This window comes from Pyrus communis, chromosome 17 (genome assembly GCF_041283825.1).
Source record: "Pyrus communis isolate YQ-2024b chromosome 17, ASM4128382v1, whole genome shotgun sequence".
Taxonomy (NCBI): Eukaryota; Viridiplantae; Streptophyta; class Magnoliopsida; order Rosales; family Rosaceae; genus Pyrus; species Pyrus communis.
This window is the reverse complement of record NC_142581.1, coordinates 26,012,065-26,036,412: the sequence shown is the minus strand read 5'-3', so window position 1 is coordinate 26,036,412 and position 24,348 is coordinate 26,012,065. Positions and strand designations below refer to the sequence as shown.

At 40.4% G+C, this 24,348-nt stretch overlaps 1 protein-coding gene and 1 long non-coding RNA gene across 3 annotated transcripts; both read right to left on the bottom strand.

Moving 5' to 3' along the window:
• Positions 1-10,408: 10,408 nt before the first annotated feature.
• On the bottom strand, positions 10,409-13,535 carry LOC148689720 (uncharacterized). Of its 2 annotated transcripts, XR_015958270.1 has the most exons (5): positions 13,016-13,535; positions 12,815-12,892; positions 12,653-12,730; positions 12,440-12,546; positions 10,409-12,351 (listed from the first exon to the last, which is right to left on the bottom strand). It is a non-coding gene; the product is annotated as an uncharacterized LOC148689720 (long non-coding RNA). The 2 variants fall into 2 exon arrangements; XR_015958269.1 differs by having other exon boundaries at positions 10,409-12,546.
• A 4,345-nt stretch (positions 13,536-17,880) lies between these two features.
• On the bottom strand, positions 17,881-19,342 carry LOC137708148 (putative F-box protein At5g15660). The gene has a single exon (XM_068447152.2). The coding sequence runs from the start codon at positions 19,340-19,342 to the stop codon at positions 18,155-18,157; it is 1,188 nt and encodes a 395-aa protein (XP_068303253.2). The 3' UTR covers positions 17,881-18,154.
• Positions 19,343-24,348: the final 5,006 nt, after the last annotated feature.

Here is a 24,348-nt window from a genome sequence, read left to right as displayed (position 1 = left end):
GATCCACCTGGTACAGAGCTTATCCCAAGTTCGTCAAGTTTCCCAAGTTTGCCGTGTGTAGGTGGAGGCATGCAAGATCCCGTCATGCATTCTACACCTTTGCCAGCTAGCTCTGAGATCTCTCTGAGAGGGCCAAACCTTAGTGGTACTGAGCAGCTTATTCATCGCATCAATCTTCGTGCGGCAATGGATATCAAGAGCCTTATTGAGGGGAGGATTTTGAAATGCCCGTCGGAGGACCTTGCGTTGCTTAAAGAGGACTTGTCGAAACTTATTTCTGCAATTGACAATCTTAACATTGATTCTTCATCCTTGAAGATCAAGATTGCCGAAATTATGGCCGCCTCAACTGAGTATTCTTCCTTGCGTGTTATTTCCTCGAAGAAGTTGAGTCCAGATGTTAGAGCTCACCAACTTGCTGCAATAGACTTGTCACTAACCCAAGCCCGGTCTTCTCAGCAAGCTGCTTCGGGAGATTATCAATCTACAGAGACTTCTTTAGCTTCCGTCCGGGTACGTCTAGATACGCTGATGCGAGAACAAGAACAGCTTGGCATCGAGGCATCAAAACTTGAAAGTGTTCTCGGGGAGCAGGGAGCTACACTTTCTCAATGCCAAAAGGAGATTTCACGCCTAGAACAAGAGAAAGACATAGCTATGGAATTGCCCATCCTGTCTCTCACTGAGGTAGAGACTTTGAAGGCTTTGGAAGGCTTGCTTGAAGACCGCCTCCATAGTTTTAGGGACATAGTTTTCGAGTAGTGTCTTCTGCCCTTTTTCTTTTGTAATCAGACTTTTTCCTTCAAAGAAATAAAATGTTTGCATTCTTGAATTTGCTCTTTATTCTTCAAAGCGTTTTTTTTTTTTTTTTTTTTTTTTTTTTTTTTTTTTTTTTTTTTTTTTTTTTTTTGAGATGTGACTGTACTTGAAGTTTTGAAGTTTCAAGTTGCCTACGTACCCTTGGTTGAGGAGGGATCAAGTCATGACGTAGTTCAAATGAGTGATGGTTTTTATGATGATTTTGCCGTACACAGTTTATGCTCTTGCGGGCCAGGAGCGTGGTGCGTTTGCTTTAGGGGTAGTAGCGCTTCAAAAATCTGCCGTTGATGGGGCCGATCTCCAACCCGTCTTCTGCCATGATTAAGTAGGCGCCATTGGTGTAGATCTCTTGTATTACGTAGGGTCCATCCCATTTTGATGTGAACTTGCTTTTTGTCTTATGAGTTGTAATGATAGGCCTACGCAATGCCAGCACGAGATCTCCGGCTTGGAAAGACCTTGGGCGGACTTTCTTGTTGAATGCCTTGGATAACCGTGCTTGGTAGCATTCCAAGTGTTGTTGAGCTTCGAGCCTCCTCTCATCCAGTGCTTCCAACTCCTGAAGGCGCAACTTTGCATTTTCTTCATCAGTCAAGCCTTCTTGTATAGCCATCCTTAGTGAGGGAATTTGACTTTCAAGCGGTAGAACAGCTTCTACGCCATATACGAGAGAATAAGGTGTAGCTTGGGTAGGAGTCCTATGTGTAGTCCTATATGCCCAAAGTGCTTCACTTATTCTTTCATGCCAGTCTCTCTTTGTTCGGCCGATTACCTTTTTCAGGAGGTTGCACAGCGTCTTGTTGAATGCTTCCGCGAGGCCGTTGGCTGGCGCATGATACATGGAAGACTTGTGCTGCTTGAACTTGTATTTGTCGCAAAGCTCGTCCACGAGTCGGTTGGAGAACTGCTTTCCGTTGTCAGTGATAATGTAGCGAGGCACCCCATATCGGTGGATGATATGCTCCTTGATGAAACGAACAACAGTTTCCTTTTTTACTTCCCTTAAAGGTATGGCTTCAGCCCACTTGGAGAAGTAATCTGTTGCAGCTAGGATGTAAGCTTCCCCTGCAGATGACTTTGGCGTAATTGGTCCTACAACGTCCAATCCCCATGCGTCGAACGGCCATGAAGCAACTGTAGGGTGTAATGGTTCAGGCGGTTGATGTATGAAGTTGGCGTGGAATTGGCAGGCTTGGCACCTTTTGGCGTGTTCCAGGCAGTCCTTCACCATGCTCGGCCAGTAGTAACCCATTCTTTTAAGCTGGAAATGTAGCTTTGGTCCAGATTGATGTGCCCCACACACACCTGAATGTGCTTCTTCCATGGCTTGATTAACTTCTTCCTCACCTAGGCATCTCAGGAGCAGTCCTTCAAAAGAGCGTCGGTAGAGTGTTCCTTTGTAGTAAAGGAAACGAGGCGCTCGTCGACGTATTTCGGAACGGTGTCTAAGATCATCTGGAAGCTTTCCGTGCTCTAAGTAGTCGATCAGCGGCTGTCTCCACTCTTCAGCATCGACTGGGAGTACTGAGATGACATTTGTATCATCTAGTGACATTTCATTAACGAGCGGAATCACCCATCTTTGGCAAACCGGCACGTCTGCAACTTCATCTTTTCCTAGTGTCATACTCGAGGCTAGATTGGCGAGAGCGTCTGCCATTTGATTTTCCTTTCTTGGCACATGTTCTAGTGTCACAGCTTCGAACTTTTGTAGCAGTTGGGTCGCTAGCCGGAAGTATGGGACGAGATCATCTTTCCTCACCTCATATTCAGTTAAGAGTTGGTTGATTATGAGCTTGGAATCGCCATATACCTCAAGAGCTGTGATTTCCATGTTGATCGCCATTTGGAGCCCGATGATCAATGCTTGGTACTCAGCAACATTGTTGGAGCATAGCTCATTCAGTTGGAATGAGTAAGGTAGTATGTGCCTTTGTGGTGACATGAATACTACTCCTGCCCCCGCTCCATCTGCTCGTGCGGATCCGTCGAAGAACATCGTCCATGTCGGGAAGATGTCGATGTAGAACACCTCCTCGTCAGGCAAGTCGTCTGAGATTTTCCAATCAGCCGGGATTGGATGATCGGCCAGGAAGTCTGCTAGCGCTTGTCCCTTGACGGCTTTAGCTGGGACGTAGATGATCTCGTATTGATTAAGAAGCAAAGCCCATTTAGCGAGTCGCCCTGTCAAGACTGGCTTAGTCATAACGTATTTGACAGGGTCGGCTTTAGCAACCAAGTGGATGGTGTAAGCATGCATGTAATGTCTGAGTTTTTGGATGGCAAACACCAAAGCGAGGCACATCTTTTCTATTGGGGAATAGTTCAACTCAGCGCCGGTGAGAGTTCGACTGAGGTAGTAAAGTGCTCCTTCCTTTTGGGATTCATTCTCTTGCGCCAAGAGTGCTCCGATTGAACTTTCCTGAGCAGCAATATACAATATGAGTGGTTTCCCAGGCACAGGTGCCCCCAGGACAGGTGGGCTTGACAAATATTTCTTTATGCTTTCAAAAGCATTATGGCATGCTTTGTCCCATACGAATGGAACATCTTTCTTCATAAGGCGACTAAACGGTTGACAACGCCCTGCGAGGTTGGAGATGAAGCGTCTGATGAAGGCTAACCGTCCTTGTAGACTTTTCAGCTCGTGCAGGTTTCTTGGCTCAGGCATGCTTTGAATGGCCTTGATCTTTGATTGGTCTACTTCAATACCACGGTGCTTGACGATGAAGCCGAGGAATTTTCCAGAGGTGACACCAAACGCACACTTTAACGGGTTCATCTTGAGGTTGTATTTTCGCAGCCTTTCAAACACTATTCGTAGATCCTTCAAGTGGTCTGATCTTTTCTTCGTCTTAACCACCACATCATCTACGTAACATTCTACGTTTTTGTGTAGCATGTCATTGAAGATTTTCTGCATTGCGCGTTGATACGTAGCTCCAGCGTTCTTTAGACCAAAGGGCATCACCTTGTAGCAGTAGATACCTTTTGGAGTACGAAAGGCTGTTAGTTCCTCGTCTTCGAGGGCCATGCGAATTTGATTGTACCCAGAAGAGCCATCCATGAATGATAATGCCTCATGGCCAGTGGTTGCATCCACCATGATTTCAATGATTGGCAAGGGGAAGTCATCCTTTGGGCAAGCATCGTTGAGGTCCCGGAAGTCTACGCAAACACGTATTTGTCCTGATTTCTTAAGGACAATGACGATGTTGGAGATCCACTTGGGGTATTGTACTTCTCGAATAAAGCCTGCTTCGATTAGCTTGTCAATCTCGACCTCGATTTGTGGGATAAGCTCAGATCGATAGCGTCTTTGAGTTTGCTTTATCGGCCGTGTTCCAGGCCTGACCGCAAGATGATGAACAGCGATGATAGGGTCCAGGCCGGGCATTTCTTTGTAGGTCCAGGCAAAGACGTCTTTGTAATCTAACAACAGCTGATAATACTCCTCTATCTCGTCTGTACTTAATAATGCACTTACGAAGATAGGCTTTGGTTCCTTGCTTGTACCTAAGTTGAGTTCCTTGAGATCATCGATCGTGGCTTGCCCCCCATCTTCGAGCTGTGGTGGTGCAGCAGTGACATCTTCCTCGGGGATTTCGTCTTCTTTACCTTCTTGAACCGTGATGTGGAAAACATCTTGGATCTCCTCTTCAGTGCTGTCTTCTCGAGCTTGTTGGCATAAGGATTGTCTGGTGTCGTTAAGCCTCTTGAAGACAGAGGTTCGGTCTTGACCACCAATGCGATTAAGCACTGCAGTTCTGGAGCTTGAATGGCTCATCCTATCGAAGACCGACGTCCGAGGGGAGGGTTTAGGCTCTTCTTGGTCTCGTTCAATGCTCACGCTAATGTGTTGAGCGTTAGTGTTTTTTGCTTTGTTTGAAATCATCACAGGTGCATTTGGTGTGAAACCAAGTCCGGCTTTGTTGTTGTCAACTCCGTAACCATGCTCCTTCAACTTCTTTTGAGTTTTGGTGAGGTTACGTTCTTCGTCATTGACAATGTTTGAAACCTTCTTTCCAGCCACTGCAGAAGAAGCGAAGTCGTACCCGGCCCTTGACATGAGTTTGTAGGCGTTAGGGTCGAAACCTTCATCGGTCCTCTTGGTTGGAAGAAAGCTTGATTCCACCTTCTTTGGTAGAGCTTTTATGAAGCCTTGTGGTAGTCTTGCGACCTTAGCACCCCCTAGCTGTGTCAAAGGCAAAACTGCATTTGTCTTGAGCAACTTCAGATTATCCGCATGCCACTGTGTGTCGGCTTCTCTTGTTCCAGTTTCGAATGGAGATTGACCATTCTTTCTTCTTGACATCGGGATATATCGAAATATGGGTGCGTTCGGTCCTTCTGACGGCATCTTACTCCCTTTGGTTGTTGCAGGTTTAGCAAACTCGTCATCGTCTTTGCTTGAAGATGGCACATCCTGCTCTTTTTTCCTTTTAGGCATGACTTGCCACTCCTGCTTTTTAGGTGCTGCTTTGCCCGTGGATCTGATGTCTTCCGGAAGGGCTTCGGGTACCATGTCTTCATCCATGTAGAACTTGGCGTCTGCAAAGTGCGATTCGGCTTCGGTGAATGGCTTGGTATCACCTTGGATCACCTTCACCCCTTCTTGGTAAAATTTTAGGCATTGGTGAAGGGTGGACGGCACTACCCCATTTGCGTGGATCCAAGGTCTTCCTAAGAGCAAGCTGTAGGAAGTTCTTGCATCGATCACGTGGAATATCGTGCTTGATTTGAGCTCACCCATGGTCATCTCTACTCGGATCATGCCCATCGCCCTTTGTCCTCCTTGGTTAAAACCCTGGATCAGCAGACGGCTCAGGGATAGTTCATTCACCTTGATGCCGATTATGGTCATTGTTGATTTTGGCATGATGTTTATGGCCGACCCACCATCCACAAGCATGCGGTTGACTTTGTATTCCCTTATGTACCCGGAGACGAAGAGAGGACGGTTGTGAGGCTTTGATCCCAACAGTAGGTCTTCGTCAGTGAAGTTAATTACGTCATGGGTGGCACAACATGTGGCACATTCATGTGGCGGAAGCTTCGAGCCTTCGTCATTACTTTCTTGCACTTCGTGGTCGTCGGGACCTGCCAAGACTGCTGCTAGTGCTCTTCGCATCTTTTTTGGTAATGGTAGCGCTTCCTCGATGCTAAAGTGTGTTGGCAGACCTTCTCCAGGTGTAAGGGCCTTTTCTACCTCAGTGGCGATAGCTTTGCCTTTTGAGGGCTTTTCTATTTCTACTTCAACCATGTGACAGGCCACAGTAGTGCTCTGTTGGAAAAAGTCATTCGGGAAGTATTCATGTAAGGAAACGGGAATGCGTAGCCCCTGCTCCGTAGGTTCCCCAGCATATGTTGTCTTATCATGCTTTATGTTTCTTTTAGGCTTCGCATTGTTGCGGCCGTGGTGATTTCTTCTTTGTTCCACCTTTGGCTGTATGACTCGTGGTCTTGGTTTCCTTGTCTTTTTGTAGGTTACCAATATCCATCCTTCTTCATCATCAGCATGTGCATCTTGGTCGCTTCTCTCCAGTGATGGTTGTGTAGGAGGTGCCGTGCAACTTGAGCATTCATGGGAACGGTCAGGTGTCGTTTGGAGAGGCACAGGATTAAACGATCCAAACGCAATTGTAGTGGTATGCGTTGCGGCCGTGTCCTCAAGGTCGAGCTCAATTTGCCCTTGTTGTGCTAGCTTCATGATGAGTTCTTTGAGAACGAAGCACTTGCCAACAGGATGACTCACAATACGATGGTACTTGCAGTACCTAGGATCGTTTGTGCGATTCATTTCTTCAGGACGCTTGCATTCGGGTAGCTCAATCACCTTTTTTTCCAGCAAGTTATCTAACATGGCAGCCATGTCAGAGTCAGGAAAAGGGTACGTTTTCTGTTCCAACTCTCTCAAGGTGCTCTTGTATCTGTCTTGGGTGCGAGAAGGCTCACTTGTCTTTATCTCTTTCGCTTTCTTCTTGGAGGAGATCTTGATGGGTGCTGATGAGGTCTTGATGGGCGCTGATGAGGTCTTGATGGGCGCTGAGGAGGTCTTGATGGGGGTAGTGTTGACGGTGAAAGCTTCCTTAGCAGGCTTCTTCCCGGTCTTGTCTACATTTGGGGCGAATACTTTTTCCTTATTGAAGTTAGTAATCGGCTCCTTTTTCCGTGATTAGCGATACTCAGCTCCATGTCGTGGGAACGAGTTGCTAGCTCTTCGAATGTTCTTGGTTTTATGCCTTGGAGGATGTAATGTAACCCCCAGTGCATGCCTTGAACGCACATCTCAATGGCAGAGGTTTCAGAAAGCCGATCTTTGCAATCCAGACTTAAGGAGCGCCATCTATTTATGTAGTTGACGACAGGTTCATCTCTCCACTGTTTCGTACTGGTCAGCTCTAGCATGCTTACAGTACGACGAGTGCTGTAGAAACGGTTGAGGAATTCCCTTTCTAGCTGGTCCCAACTGTTGATAGACTCAGGTTCGAGGTCAGTGTACCAGTCAAAAGCGTTACTTTTCAGCGAACGCACGAACTGTTTGACGAGGTAGTCTCCCTCTGTCCCAGCATTGTTGCAAGTTTCAATGAAATGGGCGACATGTTGCTTCGAGTTGCCTTTTCCATCGAACTGCATGAATTTTGGGGGCTGATAACCCCTTGGCATCTTCAAAGCATCAATCTTCTTGGAGTAAGGCTTTGAGTACAGTACGGAGTCATGCGAGCTTCCTTCGTACTGTGTCTTGACAGTGCTTGCGATCATCTCCTGTAGCTTCTGGATAGATAGAGATCCCATGAATGCCGTTGCTTGGTCTAGCTTCGGCTTCTCTTCAACTTTCTCCACTGGTGGCTCCTCTTCTTCGTCGTCTTCTTTCTTTAATAGGCCAATATTTGGGTCGACTTTCACATCGGGCAGCGCATCTAGTTGGTTGACAAGTGCGGCAATCTGCAAGTCCTTCTCTTCCACAGTCCGTGTGAGCCTTGCGATTGCTTCATTCATCTGAGCTAGCTGCTCCTCGATTGAAGTTGCTCCAGTGGTCATGACTTGCATGGTTGTACTGCCGCTCGAATCAGCGTCGGAGAGTAGGGACTCTGAGTATTTCTTCGGGCTTTCCCCCCTTGATGCCCTTAGCGAGGCTAGGGTGATCACATGCTCGTAGCTTAGGTGCTCTTGTTCCTTTGACAGAGTCAATGCAGGGGCGGAAGTCGCAGCAAAAAGAGCTCTTGCCTTACTTCGGGTCATGATGCCTGAAATATCACCACTTGCGGCGATGATGTTCTTGTTCTTTGCTTTGATTGCAGGAACAGCTTGATCATTTCTTGATGCCATTTGCGTTTTTCGATGATTGGAGGATAGAGATGAGAGGTAGAGACATCCCACCGGGCGTGCCAAATTTGTAAACACGAAAAATTCCTGAAACAAGAGACAAGAATACGTGTACAAAATATATTTTTTGTTTGTATTGATTTTGGGGTTACAATCTCTTTGTAATTTGATCCTCTGATTCTATCTTCGTAGAGTGAAGGTTTGTGGATGAGCTGTTGATCCAAAGGGCCGTCGGGGCTTGATCTAGGGATGAACAGTTGATGAACGGATCTTCGAGGGCTTTTGGGCTTGATCTTGAAGACTGGATGTATGGATTTCTTCAAGGGCTTTTGGGCTTGATCTTGAAGGTTGATGGATGAGCGGATCTTCAAGGGCTTTTGGGCTTAATCTTGAAGAACGATTGGATGTGTGGATTTGTTGAGGTTGTTGATCCAAAGGGCTGTTGGGGCTTGATCTTAGGATGAACGGATGATGAACACTTTCTTCAAGGGGCCGTCGGGGCTTGATCTTGAGTCGGTGGAAGTTCTTCAAGGGCCGTTGGGGCTTGACCTTTGAAGGAGGATTTGACGAAGAACGAAGAGTGTTTTCTTGATCCTTCGGGATTTGCTTGAGAGCTTTAGAGTTTCGAGGCTTCAAGGTTTTGGTGTGATGTAAATTCCCTTCTTTCTTTCTCTTCTTCCTTTCTTTCTTCCTTTCGAAATGAATGCCTTGGCCTCCTATTTATAGAATTCCAAAACTTGATTTTTGGATTTAAATAATCAGATGAAATAAATCATTTCTGCCAGATATTGACACGTGTCCTATTTGATGACCTTTCCAATTTATTTCGATTTTTCGTTGAGTCACACGCTACATGTAAAATTTATGTGACACGTAAGCGTTGAAATTTTAATTATTGGTTAACATTCATTTCACCGAAATTTCGATGTCTACACATATGTAGGTCCTCATTTGACAAGGGCAGACACACACATATTCATAGCATTAGAATCCTAGATATGCTTACTAAGTATGCATCCGTAGAAAACACATAAAGAATTCATCAATGAGACAAGTAGTGAACCAATTTTCATCCATTCATAAAAGTAATTCAAACGAAATGTCATAACAAACTTGCAATCATATTTGGGGCTTCAAACAGCCCATAACTATTAAAAATTTAGTTACACAATCCTTAAGTTAAAACAAAAGATAGACATGAGTTTGAGAAAATAGAACCGAAAGAAATCGACTAAGGCTCTCCCTTTCCTTCCTTCCCCAATGCTACTTTTAAACCAATTCTTGATGCATCATTTTCTTCTCCTTAACTCACCCACTAATAGCCATTTAGTGATGACAATAAATGAGAGGAAATGGTAAAACAATTGTAACTCCTTGGGTAGCCTTTATGTCAATTACTCCCTCTTAATCCTCATCTTTAATTCCATTTCCTCTGAGATTTAAATAGGTTCAGCTGGTTTGTTCTTGATTGCATCAGTTTTGGCTGCTAGATTTATTGGATTTATTGCTTTCAATGCTTTCTTGTCAGTTACAAACTACTCAGCCTCTTGGGAACCTTTCAGTGTTACAACGGCCATAACTTCTTCTAGAAAAATGATATTTACAATCCACAAAATGCACCACAAAATAGACATCCGTAGCTTTCCAAGCATATAAGGCTCATTCTCTAATTCATTCTGAGCTGTCCGCAACTTGCTTCCAAAGTCAGCTAACTTGCACATGCAGTTTTGACGAATTTGTTACTTAAAATTCCACTTGTGTTATTTTTCTTTTCTTCACTTGACAAATCCTACAAAACACAAAAACAAAGTAAATAGCTCAAAAATATAAGGAACTAACTAAGAAAAAACAAGTGAGTTTGATATAAAATATATATAAATATGAGCTTGTCAAATAGATGGACTATGACACACTCCAACCCCAATAACACAAGTTATGAAGTTGTAATGTGCTGGCCGACACTAAATTGACTATATGACCCCATCCGGAGATGACATCACAAGCCAACTCAAGGACGATGCCATAGTAAGATATTTACGATATGTAAGAATTTGAACCAAAAGATTTTCATTAAAATAATAAATCCAAACCTGCTACATAAGTACTTATCATCCTCCCCACTTAGGGACACAAATTATCTCGGGTTTGACCCCATTATTAATCACATCACATTAGAGCAGCTAGAAGTTTCACACAACAATAAATACAACAAAGTGCAGTGCTATGCATAATCAAAAGTGTTATCATGCAATAATTATTCACTGCCAAGCCTACTCGTCCCCATTGATGTTCTTCTTAGTCTCGTTGTGTCCGGAAGGTGTCAATAAAACAAAACGTGAGTGGACCAATTTTATCATAGTTATGAAATCATCATTTAAACATAATAATTAAGGATGGGTTCGATACAAAACGGTTCGGTTCATTTTTTTCGGTTCAGCTTTTTTTGGTTCGATTTCGGGTTGGTTTCGGGTTTTTTTTTTTTTTTTTTTAAGGAAAAAATTGAAACATATAATCATCCGAACATTAACACACCACAAGTCTGTAATGACCGCGTCATGCTAACATGGTAAGCCAAAACTCAGAACAGGGAATCAAAAGACTATCTATTCTGCACAATTTTATCCAACACAAGATTGTTGCTTCTGTTCCCAACCAAAAGAAGGAAAAGAAATTAGCAACACCCATGAAGTTGAAAAGCTGTAGAACCTCTGAAATTGAAAATAAAATCTGCAAAACCCATGAAATTGAAAATAAAATCTGTAGAACATGAGAGAAATTACCATGAGAGTAACCTTGCAAAGGAATTCGTGGGTCGAGACTCAGAAAGATCGAAAAATCTGGATTAGAATCTTCTGATTTGGAGGGGTTTCCGATTCGAAAAGGGCGAGGGGAAATCACGATTTGGAAGAAGAAATTCACAGGGAGAACCTGAGAAAAGGGAGAGAGAGAGCTTGATTTGGAGGAAGAGAGGAAGAAAATAAGAAAGCAGAGCATGGAGGTGCAAGAATTCAACGGTGGGAGAGAGAGAGGCTACGAAGTCAGAATAAAGAGGAGATGAAATGGAAGAAAATTGGATGGCTAGGGTTTTGTGTTTAGAAATCTTAGAAAGAATTAAATATCCATAATTAGTATATATGTTTTACTAATTTGATTATAGCAACACAAAACTTGTTGTCAAGTTGGTTTGAAACATCTGGCCTCTAGATTTGGAGTATTTGTATACGATTTATATAAATAATATATATTAAATAATTAAATATAAACCAGTTCGGCTCGGTCTGGTCTATTTTCTGGACCACCTAAACCGAAACCGAACCAACCTATTTCAGTTTGGTTCACTTAGTTCGGTTTGGTTTTTTTTCAGTTTGGTTTTTTCAGCTTAGGTTTGGTGTTTGGCTCGGTTTTTTTTCTTCAGTTTTCAGTTTTTTAAACCATCCCTAATAATAACCCCTGTTTTGAAAACATATATAGCAAAAAACTATATAATATAATACTACCATAATAGTAAAGTCTCATTCATCAATATCAACGAAAAACCATCAAGTCAAGTCCAGATATCATACCTTCCGTCAATCAATCATGCTAGCATTCAACATAAGTATAGCAAGCAGGAAATATACTAGCTCAACTAGTTAATCTCAATACTAGTAATAATCATCAACCCTAGCATCCACTAGGACAAATATAACCTGCAAACAAAACGGCTGAAGATAGTTATACGACACGTCACATGATGAATATGTGGTGAAAATAGATCACGAATGATCTAAAGATATTATCAATATCATCTTTATTCTTGTCTGAGACTAACATAATATTATGCATCCACATATTAAGCATAAAAGCATGTACATATATATAAGGTAAAAACATTTGGTTTTTCTAAAGGGTCCACTCATAAGTAAGCAGAGCGTCCCTTGCAAATAGGCTCATTGCATGTATCCTTTTGATCCTCAATCAACCATGTGAATATCAATGTAAGCTAAGATAAGCTTAAATCATCATATAAACGGAATATTGTCCAATTCAACCATTTAGGCTTCGAATTTGCACAAACAGAGGGCACCATGTGATTTAGAACACCAAAAAACCTAAGATTAGGTCTCGGGTCTATCACGCGCTGCCACGCGCTGCCATACTTCGGCCATGCATCACCATGCACCGGGAAACACGCACCACCATGGGCTACCGTCTTCGGCGAACGCACTGTGGTTTGGCAAGTAGGCGTCGCACTCGTCGGCGACAGTGCCACGTGCCGGTGCAGTTAGGGTTTAAAACAGTTAATGAAATATACCTCTGCTGTTAGAAGATTCTATTAAAACTAACAGAATCTCAATCCCTGCAGTCAAAGTTAACGGTGACTGTCACAAGTTACCATCACCACCAGTGCTTTGCCAAAATCTGCAATGGGAACCCAGAACACGATTAGGGCATCTCGAGCACGATTTCAACGTATTTCAACGTGAAAATTACCAATTAATGTCCCAAAAATGGTCTAGAAGCTTACGCAAACTTGATTTAGGAGGAGGAGAGGTCGAATCCACCTCGGATTCAACGGTTGAGATTTGGCTAGGTTCTCCGGATTCTGGAAATGATGAACAGAGAGCATACAAGTCAAATATTAATGACTTCAAGCCCAAAACTCACATGCAAGAAGATATTTAAGTACCTAGGGTTATTTCCTGGTGGGTCCGTGCACTACCAGTCAAAAACTCATCAAAGTTTGCCGGGAGAAGAACATCGGAATCTGTACAAGTTGCACAGGGGGATAAGAGGGGTTAAAACCCTTGGTTCGAACAGGAAAATGGCATAAACTTCATCCCAAAACAGATTAAAACTCAACTAACACACATTTAGGTCGAAATCTTACTTGAGATTCACCTTAGAAAGCTCGAGGCTCTCAAAACTCACGAGTTCAAACCCTTCCCCGTCATTGATCACACATGCGGTATCACTTATTAGTGTTTGATTTCTGGATTGAGTTTCTTCAATGGAATGATGAATGCAAAAATGTATAGAGAGAAAAAGATTAGAGAGCCATGGAAGCTACAATGCTCATTGGATTCCACTCTCTCCAAGCAAGGAACTCGGAGAGCATATATTACCGTTAGAGGAGTGAGTAACACACTCACTCTCTCACATCATTACAACCCAATCACAACCATCCATTCTTAAGTCATCTTATAAGATGCTTACACCTGTCATGAGCAATGACTCATCACAATCTAATCTAGATGCCATATGGAATATGATCTAAAGGCTCACATTACATCTTACAACTTGCATATAATAAAACCAACATAGCAAATACATTTATACACCAATATCACTAGACTCCTTAGGCCATGGTGATGCAGGAAATGAAGGTTTTGCGGCACAATTTGGTGATGGAGAATGGTGAAGGTGATGGTGTTGTCTCACGGAGCAATAGAGAACGAATAGATAAAGAGAGAGAGAGCTCGCGACTTAGAGAGAGAATGAGAGTATCTGAAGGGAAAGAGAGGGACTGAGAGTTGGGTAATCCCACTTAACCCATGTTAAGTGAAATTATGAAGTTGCCCCTCTAATTGTTTTTAATTACAAAATGGACCCTCAAGGTCTCGATCCGTAATTCAATTTCGACATAAAACTTACATATGAAAATAAAGATTATAAAACTTAAGAAAGCACAAGGATATAATTCCCGAATCGAGGTTCGATAAATTAGTTTAGACACCAACTCAGAGACAAAATAGTCATTTTACGCATCTTAAGAATAAAATACAATGTTTTAAAATACGGGTTGTAACAGACTACCAGCATTGATTAAGAGAAATTGTTCTAAATCTGGTTTCTTAGATCACCGTGGTCCCTCAAATCGTGTTGAAGTCGGTGATTTAGAATCCCAAAGTTCAAGTTTTCCTCTGACTTTGAAGATTCTGTAACTCCTAAGGATTTAGGGTTGTTGCCTTTCGAAGTTGACCTTTACAGAGGAGTTAATTTGACAGAGATGGTATAAACCCTTAGGTTTCTGCCATATTTTAGGGCATAAATCCAACAATCATAGACTTGCACTAAATCCAATGATCACAATGATGCACACCCATACTGTCTAGATGTCAACCAAGTTGCTTATGTGTCATCGCCTTAGTGAATGGGTCCGCTGTGTTTTCTGCAGTGTCAGGTCATTGTACTTGAACATTCTTCTATTTCGCAAGTTCTCTAATCTTGTGAAAATGCTTTTCGATGTGTTTGGATGACTTATGAGACATTGGTTCCATAGCTTGAGCTATTACACCATTGTCGTTACAGTACAAAAGGTGAAGCAATGGTAGAAACTAGTCAAAGCTCTGTAACGAACTTCTTGATCAAAAGAGCCTCACGACTAGCATTTGAAGCATCTTTGGTTGAAAAGCACAGTGCATTTCTACTTGTGACTCCTCCAGCTGCCAACTCCTCCATTCAAAATGCAGACACATCCAAGTGTGGACTTACACTTTGCAGATCCTGTGTGGTTGAAATCAGCGTATCCATTCACAAGTAATTCCCATTCAACGTTTCCTACATAACCAACATAAAATCCTTAGTACTTCTTAAGTACTTAGGCCCTGTTTGGCACACCGTATAAGACACCGGATAGTACTAATAATACGGAGTACCGTGTTTGGTGTCCGTTTGGATTAAATAGCCACCGGATTAAATAATCCGGCCCCACTTCCTTTATCCGGCTGATACCCGCTTAGTTGTACTGCCCAAAACCATGGTATTATTTAGTCGGGTAGAAGCACGCCTCTCTCTGTTCCGCCCTCCTGCAACTTCTCCTCCTCCTCCTCTGTTCCACTCTCCTGCAACTTCTCATCCTCCTCCTTCTCTGATCACTGCGAACTGCGTAAGCGGAGGAAAGAGGAGAGTCGCGATGGACTGACGAAACTCAATGGTTGTGGCCGTCCTGCAGCAATGGCAGCAGTGACCGAGATTATCTTTATCTTCTCTGCGTTTCCCTTCGCCGCGGCTGCTGCACGTTGTTGTTCCAATACTTCAATGGCTGCTGCATTCCCGTTTTGGCTTCCGTTTGACATCGGCGGTGATGCTTCAAATGACAGAGAGGTGGAGATGTGAGAGGCTTCGGTGTAGGACGCGATGAGAGAGAGGACACGAACGGGCTTTAGGGTCTGCTTCTACATCTGAGGGCGTTGATGGTCTTTGTAGAGTGCCCGTCTCCATTTCATTTTGCTTTGGGAATGGGAGAAGCAAACTGCTTCTTTTTCTGCAGTGCAAAGTGAAGAAACAACAGTATAAATATTTTGAATTCCATTAATCATCAAAGTGCTTTATTTTGAATTCCATAAATATTTCTGCAAAGTGCTTTTTTTCCATTAATCATCAATTTTTATCTTAAAAATAATAATATTTTGAATTCCTCCTATCCGGTATAATATCAAACACAGTATAAATAATACAATTATTAGTCCGATACTACACCAAACGCCCGACTAATTTAGTCAGTACTATCCGGTGGCTATTTATCTTATCCGACATAAATAGTCAGTACAGTCCGAGCTGCCAAACAAGGCCTTAAGGATTGCCTTTACGACTTCCTAAGGTTTTTTTTTTTTTTTTTTTTTATTTTTAATATTTTAATTTTAATTTAATTTGTTAATTTTTTGCGCTACAAAGTTAATTGTTTGTGCAACGAAATATTTTGTCATACAAGGTTTATTTTTTATTTTTTATTTCTTATATTTTTATTTAATTATATTACTTGTCTGCACCACAAAATATTTGGTAGCACAATATTTTACAATTTTTACTTTTATAATTTAATTTGATTGTCTGGCTTTATATATTTTAATTACTTTAGTTTAAATTGGCATATTTAAATAAAATTACAAAATATATATTATATTAAAAATGTATATAAAGATTAACAAAATACAATAATAAAATCCTATTACAAATCTATTGTGGTGGTAGTTGTCGGGGATATGGTCTGATGGCATCCTAATCCTCGCCTTCTCAACTTCCGCATCCAAAGTCCTGACAATTCCTTGCGAAAAAAACAAACATTGTCAAATAACAAAAAAAAACAACATAAAATAATACCAAAAAGCGACATAACCTCCCATAAAATCAGCTTACCTCAAATCTGATCCAAACTCGACTGCTTACCCCATACCTGACCCCAAATCCAAAATCAACTCTAAAAAACACATAATAATGAAAAACAAATTGTAAAATTGAGGAAGAAATTAGGGAAAAAAAAACTTTTTGTCAAGATTAAGAGTGATTGAGAGATAGAGATGGAGAGAGAGAGAAGAGATAGTGAGAGAGAGAGAGACAGAGAGAGGAGAGAGTGAGACAGAGAGGGATAAAGTGAGTGAGAGTGAGAGATAGAGAGGGAGAGAAGAGAGAGGGAGAGATAGAGAGGGAGAGCGAATAGATTAAGTGTCAGTGAGAGGAGATAGTAGTATGAGAGAGGGCTAGATTTGGGGAAAGGGAAAGAGAGATGAGAGGTAAGAGAAAATTGTGGAGGAGTTAATTGGTTTTAGACCATATAACTTTTTCCTACGAATGATACGAATTGCGCAACGAAGGCTTGGTTGTGCAAAGTCTTAAAAGAATTTTCCTACATCCCATTTTTTGTGGCCACCCAAAATTTTAGGGTCTTGTGCGACGAATGATTGGCAACACAAAGTTTTTTTTTTTTTTTTTTTTTTTTAAATCCGCATCCCATTTTTCGGCACCCGCCCAAATTTAAGATTTTGCACAATAAAATATTGGTATCTCGTTGTGGAAAGTTTATAAACATAAATTTTATTATACAATTTAAATTAAAAAATTGGGTTTAGGCGATGAAATATTAATATTCGTTGCTCAAATTTAAAAAAAAATAAATAAAAAGAAAACACTTTTATTTTATAATTTAAAATATAAATAAAATAAAATAAGGTAGGTGGCAGAATGTTGATATTCGTCAAGCAAAGCTTCTAAAAAATATAAAACGAAAACCCTCAAGCACAACCGTTCCCTACAATATCAAAATGAAGAGCATGTAGAGCAAAAGAATGAATACTGTGATCCCAAATATATGACAGTCAGTAGTAAGAAGGACATGGTGAGCGAAGGCATTAGCAACAAATTAGCCTCTCTAAATATATGTTTCCAATCAATGCTAGCAAATTTGGTCGCCGTCCAATTTATATCTTCAATAATTGGAACCCGATTCCACAACACCGCACCACAGTCCAACATTGACTGCAAAACCAACCTAGAGTCACCTTCAACCATAATCTTTGCAAAGCCCTTCTTCTGAGCAAAAAGAATCCCCTATCTAAGAGCCCTGGCCTCTACTTCAGAAATAGTGGTACCATCAAGATTTGAAGCTCCACCTTCAACGGGCTGCCCATTATGGTTCTTTAACACAAAACCCACGGTCGCCTTGTCCCCCAACACCGAACCGTCAAAGTTAAGCTTATTATAATTTTAATCCGGTGGATGTCATTTAATAATTGTGGAAATATCATTTGTATTCCCTGTAGAACTTATACAATTGGCTTTAAGATATTGTTCACCCAAAGATATAGAAACTTGACTTGTTGGAATAGGCAGAATATTCTTAAACACGTACCATGTTATTACGATCATTCCAAATTTGCCAACCAAAAGTAAATACAAGCTTAAATCACTAGCAACTTCCTTATCAAGCCATGTTAGCACTTAACAGAAAAATTGACGAAGGTCTGACATTGCAACAAATTCGTAAGATGAGGTATGACATTGTAATTTTTAAAATATAAGGTATAAGATTGTGATTTGATGTACAATTAAAGTAGTTTTATGTAATTTATCCACAAAGTTATTATGTAATTTCTAAGAGTGGAACTTCCGAATAAAAAAAAACACAAAAACATAAGGGAATTGGCAGCCCATGATAAGCAAACATAATACAAAAGGCCCCAAAGAAAAATTAGAAGATGTAAACTCAAGCCTATACAAATTAAATAGGAGAAAATGGAACTTTGCCCTCAACTCAGTTGACTGGAACAATACTTTCCACATAAATAAGAGCTTGTAAATCTATAACCTCATTCATAATAGGAGGAATAAGAAGATACTTGAGATTTCCAATACTTGAATTATAAGAGATGGCTCTTCTATCTGAGGTAACCATAAGAAACTCGTCACTTTTCCAAAATGTCAATGGATTCTCATTGTGCTTAAAGGGTCCAATGGCTAGGAGTTTTGTCCATGAACTCTTAACTCCGTGATAGTCGTCCATTACCCATATTTCAAATATTTCAAATAATCTAGAATTGCCACTTGGACCGTAAAGAGAGCAAAAACAAGCAAGGGATTCATTATACAGAAAAAGATTACAAAACTGCAAACTGGATTCTCTCCCAAGAGGCATTTGTATTCTATGAAATATCTCATCACCTAAATCAAATGAAAGTATGAATTCCTCGCCATCATTTGCAATCCAATAACAAAATCCCTTCAAGTACATTGGACAAGAATCAAGATAGCTTTTACTTGATATATCAATCTTGATCTCTTTCCAAGAGTTAGCAGTCGTGGTGTATACCTGAGCCGTATGAGGAAGATCAATACGATGGTAATATGTTTGTTCAGCATCTGAATACTCACAATTTTCTGTAATTCGCACAACCTTGTATTCTTTAGCTTTGCAATCATAGCCGAATCCCAATCCTCCAAAGCTCGTCTCCAATTGGAATTTTATGTTGGGAAGGGGTAGAAGGAGGCAATCGGGAAGTTGCCTGAATTCCCCAATTGCAGGATTGCATAAAACAACATTTTTCCCTGTTATTACACAGACAATCCCATTGCAATGACCGTGAATCACTACAGGATGATGGTCTTCCATTGGAAACGGTATATTTAGGTCCTCAACATCATAATGAAGGTTGTGCTCATCACTATCAATGGAAAGACTAATCATGGACCAAAAAACTTCATATTTCCAACTGTTGTCTGGGAAAACGGGCATCTGAGAACGGTTGAGAAGGATACAAGTGTTGGACGAGCGTTTGCTGTCCATGGAATTGTTGAGGTGTTCGGCCACAAAACTTGGACCATTGATGAGAGTGCACCAAGACTTGCGTATGCATTTGAATCGCATCAGAGACTTGGGTGGCAACCTGGACAAAATTTCAACCACCTTATCTTCAGGAGTTTCACTTTCACGCACCTGAGACATTTCGGCAGTTTGGTTCCACAAGAAATCTTCACATGTATATATACATAGGAAAAGAACACCACCAGTTTGAGAGACAAGCTAAATAAAACTCTAGGTCGTTAAGGCCTGGTAGATCGAGGTCCAATTATTAAACATATTACCACATAAGACGCCAAAATTCAACAGTACTAAATAAACTTGGAGTTCCACAACCACAACATATTTAGCTATAGAAAACATGGGTGACCCAGTCACTTTCGAGTTTTTTGGAGGATCATAAATTCAAATTTTACTATTGCCAATTTTTTTTATTGATTAAAAATAACTATTCGAATTTTGTCTTTTAGCTTTACATTAAATTGATAAGATGATAAGCATGATATCCGTATAGCCAGCATATAAAATCACACGATTTTAATTAACTAAGAAAGAAAAATTCATGTATTCACACAAATTTTAATTAATTAAGCTAATTTTTTCATTAGAAATATAATCACATAACTAGACCATTTCGCAATTAAGTTTACCCCAATTTCTATCTAAGTGCGGTTAAAATTAAAAAATTAAACCTTTTCTAAGTTCATTACATTTCTTCCAAAATACCGTCAAACATCAACACATCATCCACAAACACCCCAACGCAGCCTCCCATGCACCCCCAATTTTTGAACTTCCAACGGTGGAAGACAAGGGCACAAATAGCCTAAAACTCAAAAACATTGCTCCACTGGTCCAAAAATTGAAGGGCAATCAATAGGCCCCGCTGTACCCAACTTAGTGGTAAGTTAAGGCAAGAAATTTTTTTTTTTTTTCTTACCAACTTTAGCTGACAAAAGGCCACACGCAAAGAAATGGTTTTAGTTGGCTTTAGCCAAAACGAGGAGACGTCAAATTAAACTTGGGCAAACAACTACATAGTTAAACTTGGATAAACAAAGTTTCATATAACTTTTATGCAATCGTATGTTCAAAAGAATATTAAAATATGTTTAAAACTCGAGACGAAAATTGGAGGAAGACTGGAATGAGTGTTAACAGAGAGCATGAGGATGTAGTAGGTATGAAAGGAAGTAAGAGTGTTAAGGAATGTGGCTCTGCTGCTGAGGATGCTGTCGCATCCATTATGGCGGCGTAAGCTGTGATGAGTTTACCTAGGCCTAAAGTGGGGAGTCTAAAGTCTGAGTAAGCGTATCCGAGAGGAGGTTGCTGAAGCAGAAGGGAGTCACAAGAGATTGACAGATGAAGTGCATCACTTGGAACTGTGGGGGTCTAGGGAGACCTGATTTTAACTGTATTATAGTTTTGTATACTTCGATTAAACTGGACCTTTTTGCTTGTTTGAAATGAAGATGTCTTTAGATAAGGTCCATTGTTGGTTTCAATGATTTTTCAGCTTCTAGATAGTCAAGTGGGGTTCATGTCTTGTGCTCACATAAAGTGGTTTCTATTAGAAACGTCTAAATTAGTGAAATTGAACTTGTAACAGTTTGACAATCCATTGAATGGGGGGAATAAGATTGTGATTTGTGCTATGGGAAATAAATTATCCATAAGCATCAATGTTAGAACATTCAGGTTCTAAGGCATGGCATACATGAAAAACTTCGGGATTCCATGGTGTATTGTTTTATGAAAATTTCGGGTTTCAAAGGCACTAAATTCGAAACTACATGTTCAAGTTTAGTTATGTACTTCTGGTCCATAAAAAGGAGGTTCCTGCAAGAACACAGAATACAAGATATTGATTTAAGTGCAGTGGATTTGGGTTGCTTTGGGAACTCAAGTTAAGCGCTTTGGGACTACAAAAGGATATCATCGGTTCAAAGAAGAACAATATATTATCGAATCGTTAATGTATAAAAGTGATATGCAGGCCAATAATTTGAGATTTCTTGTTAGATTAATAGACTGCTAGTCACTTTTAATTAATTCAATAGATCGGGACCATACGAAATTGATCGTGGAAGCAAATAATGACAGACGGGCATATTAGATTCGGTTGGTGATGGGCCAAGTGACAAGTGTATTATAACTTAATTAGCGTTAATTAAAATATCTCAAATATTAAATGGGTCTGGTTATAAAGCAGGAATGCCAAAAATTGGCATTGGGTTGAAAAAATAATGCAGACCAGCTTGATTGGGTTGGCTGTAGTGCACGGCTACAGGCCTTTTGGGTCACGGGGAGGCTGCAAGCCTCTGAGCCGTGGGTCTGGGATGAGCCCAGCAGCAAGAGTTGTTGGAATTAGGCCGAAACAGAAGCAGGGAGCAGGTCCAGCACTTCACTGGCCTGGGTGGGTGTACGGCGGCTGGCTTTGATTTTGGGTCGGGCCAAGGCGAGCCTAATAACACAGGGGCTAATGGAAACAGGCTGAGGCATGTGGTGAAGCCCAGCAAGCTTCGGGCTTGTTGCAAGTAGGCCGAGATGAATAGACAAGCCCAGCAAGTATCGAGCTTGCTAGTTTTGGGCCAGAGGCACAGGGGATAGGTTCAGCATAAGTAGCAGGCCTGCTGGAGTGGGTTGTGGGCTGCAGGCCCGTGAAAACCCTAAACCAAGCCTAGGGCCTATTTGTCCGTGGCGCGCAGCAATCCCATGGGGATGCTGCATGTGGTCAAAAGCGTCTAGACGACGTCATCCAAGGTGGTGGCGTTACTGCAGGCCAGCCAACTAGGCTCAGTGGCACCAGCGGCGCGACTGTGAGTCGCAGCTTATGCCGCAAAAATATCCCAAGTTTTAATTTTAATTTTTTTTTACTCTAGGGTTTGAAAAATCCTTATTGTTTCTAATTTCTTTCTATTCTTTGACTCACAAATTTCATATAACAAAAATTGTGTAATGCATGAAACATATATATATTTATATAAAAATATATATATTTTTTTTCAAATATATGAAACATATATATTGGAAAGTAAATGTAAATGTAAGGGGTTCATACATCATGGGAAATGTTTTTATGCTTCATGATTGTTTCAAATATCTTAATTTATTTTAAGCGTACTTGATTGGCAGAAAACAACTAAAGTCTTTGAATTTGTAGAAGATCCTTCTTGGAATTGCATCTCCAATGAGTTGCATCACGTTCAACAAAGAAAAATTAAATTGAATCAATAGCCTGTAGATCAATTCAATAAAATAATAAATTAATCATAAAAAGAATGATTAAAACATAATACTCCTTTGATTGAAAATCAAACTTTTTTTAACGCAGCATCACGAGCGTGCTGATAACTTGTTGTAAGCCTAATTTACTGAATCATTATAAAGGACAGAGAGGGGGTGTTGCGGCAATAGAGAGAACAACAAGATGCGTAATTGTGAGATGTGTATTATCTCACTCATTGTGCCTTTATTTATAGTAGTAGGGAAGGTGAATTCCTTACTCCAATAGGATTACAATTTTAATAGGATAATGTCTAGTCTAAGATACAAAGTACAATCCCAAAAGGATAACCCAGATATGATAGGATTTACGTAATCTCATTCTTAATTTAATAGAATTGCAACATTATGCAATTTTTCTATTAAATAATCAAATTCATATGCAAATTTTCTACTAACAAAAGAAAAAATTTCTCATACACAATGCTGCCGAATGACACATATATAACACCAGTAGTTTATGCTCTGCACGAAAAACGGATGGAAAAATAAATTTAATTGGCCGCTTTGATTTTATAGTGAAAATGAAATGAAACTATGATTCAAGTCTTAACCCAAATTAATTTTATCTTCATAAACTGATGTTAAAGCAAATAACGAGTAAAATAATACGACGATTTTCAACACTCCGCTTTCTCCCATGCTACCCATTTTTACTGAGAAATAAACTTTGAGCAATTTTAAGGAAGCACTCTATCCATATACATATTTGCTCTAGAGCGTGACTCCAATTAGAGTCTCGAAATTTTGTGCAAGAGTCTAATAGGTGGAGCGAATAGTGATTCCGACTAGTATCCTCTGAAATTTTAATATGTAACCCTTATCTAAGAAATAACATACAGAATGTAAATCACCTAGTTTGTGGTGTGTTTATGAAGGCGCGGATGGTAATATATAAATAATGTAAAATCCAATGAGGAGATATGGTTTGCTGAGCGAAATATAACTTTTCAAGAAGTTTAGAGAAAATGGATGTATTAGAGAAAATGTATGCATCATGTGAATATGCGAAAATTGAGAGGGTTGTGAGAGGTAAAAATAGAAGTGAATAGCATCATCTTTAAAATGGTCATTGCTCTTGCAAATGGCTCGCATGTGAAGTTAGCATTCCCAAATGGGTTAAGTCGTATCACCCCCCAAGTCTTAAATGATCAGTGTTCAAAAACACTTGTATGGAGTTATCTTAGAACGAGCCATTATCCCAAATCGATTAGAAGCAAAAGAGGAATGAAACTCGAATACTACAAGTACCTTATGAAACTTCAGCTGTAACTAAAGTACTGGTGACCAGAATATGTGTGTACGCGCGCATGTCTGTTGTTGTTTAGTGTGATGCTTAAAATTTGAGATTCAATAAGGTGAAAGACGGGAACCACATTGCACCGGAGTAGGATTCTCTTCCCTTCTATTACCGTCATCTTCCATCTCCTCTTCCCACGCTCTTATTTTTCTCTTTTTCTCTATATAAGAAATTCAATACAAGATGTAAACGTAGCATAATTATAACTGTTTAAATAGGAGAGGATGGAAGGGGGGACGAGAAATGTCCAACAACGGATTGCATGGTGTGCAGCAATATGATTGAAAATTTTATTCTACATATATCAACTGACTGCCAACTATCTCATCTATTTATTTATGAGAGGAAACTAGCAAAAGAATTAGTGATGTCCTCCACCACCATATAGGCACTTGAATTCCCCCTACAGCGCTCTTAACTCCAGCTTCACCGTAATGCTTGCTTCTTATCATTACCTGACATAGTTGTACTTGAAATTTAAGAAACAATATTATAAATGTGGAAAGAAAATTGAGCAAGATAATGTACTTCATATGAGACAGTGGCATCGTCAAATGCAATGGCA

Excerpts from the sequence above, each read along its gene's own strand:
- LOC137708148 (XM_068447152.2), bottom strand. The coding sequence starts at position 19,342 with ATGTCTCAGGTGCGTGAAAGTGAAACTCCTGAAGATAAGGTGGTTGAA.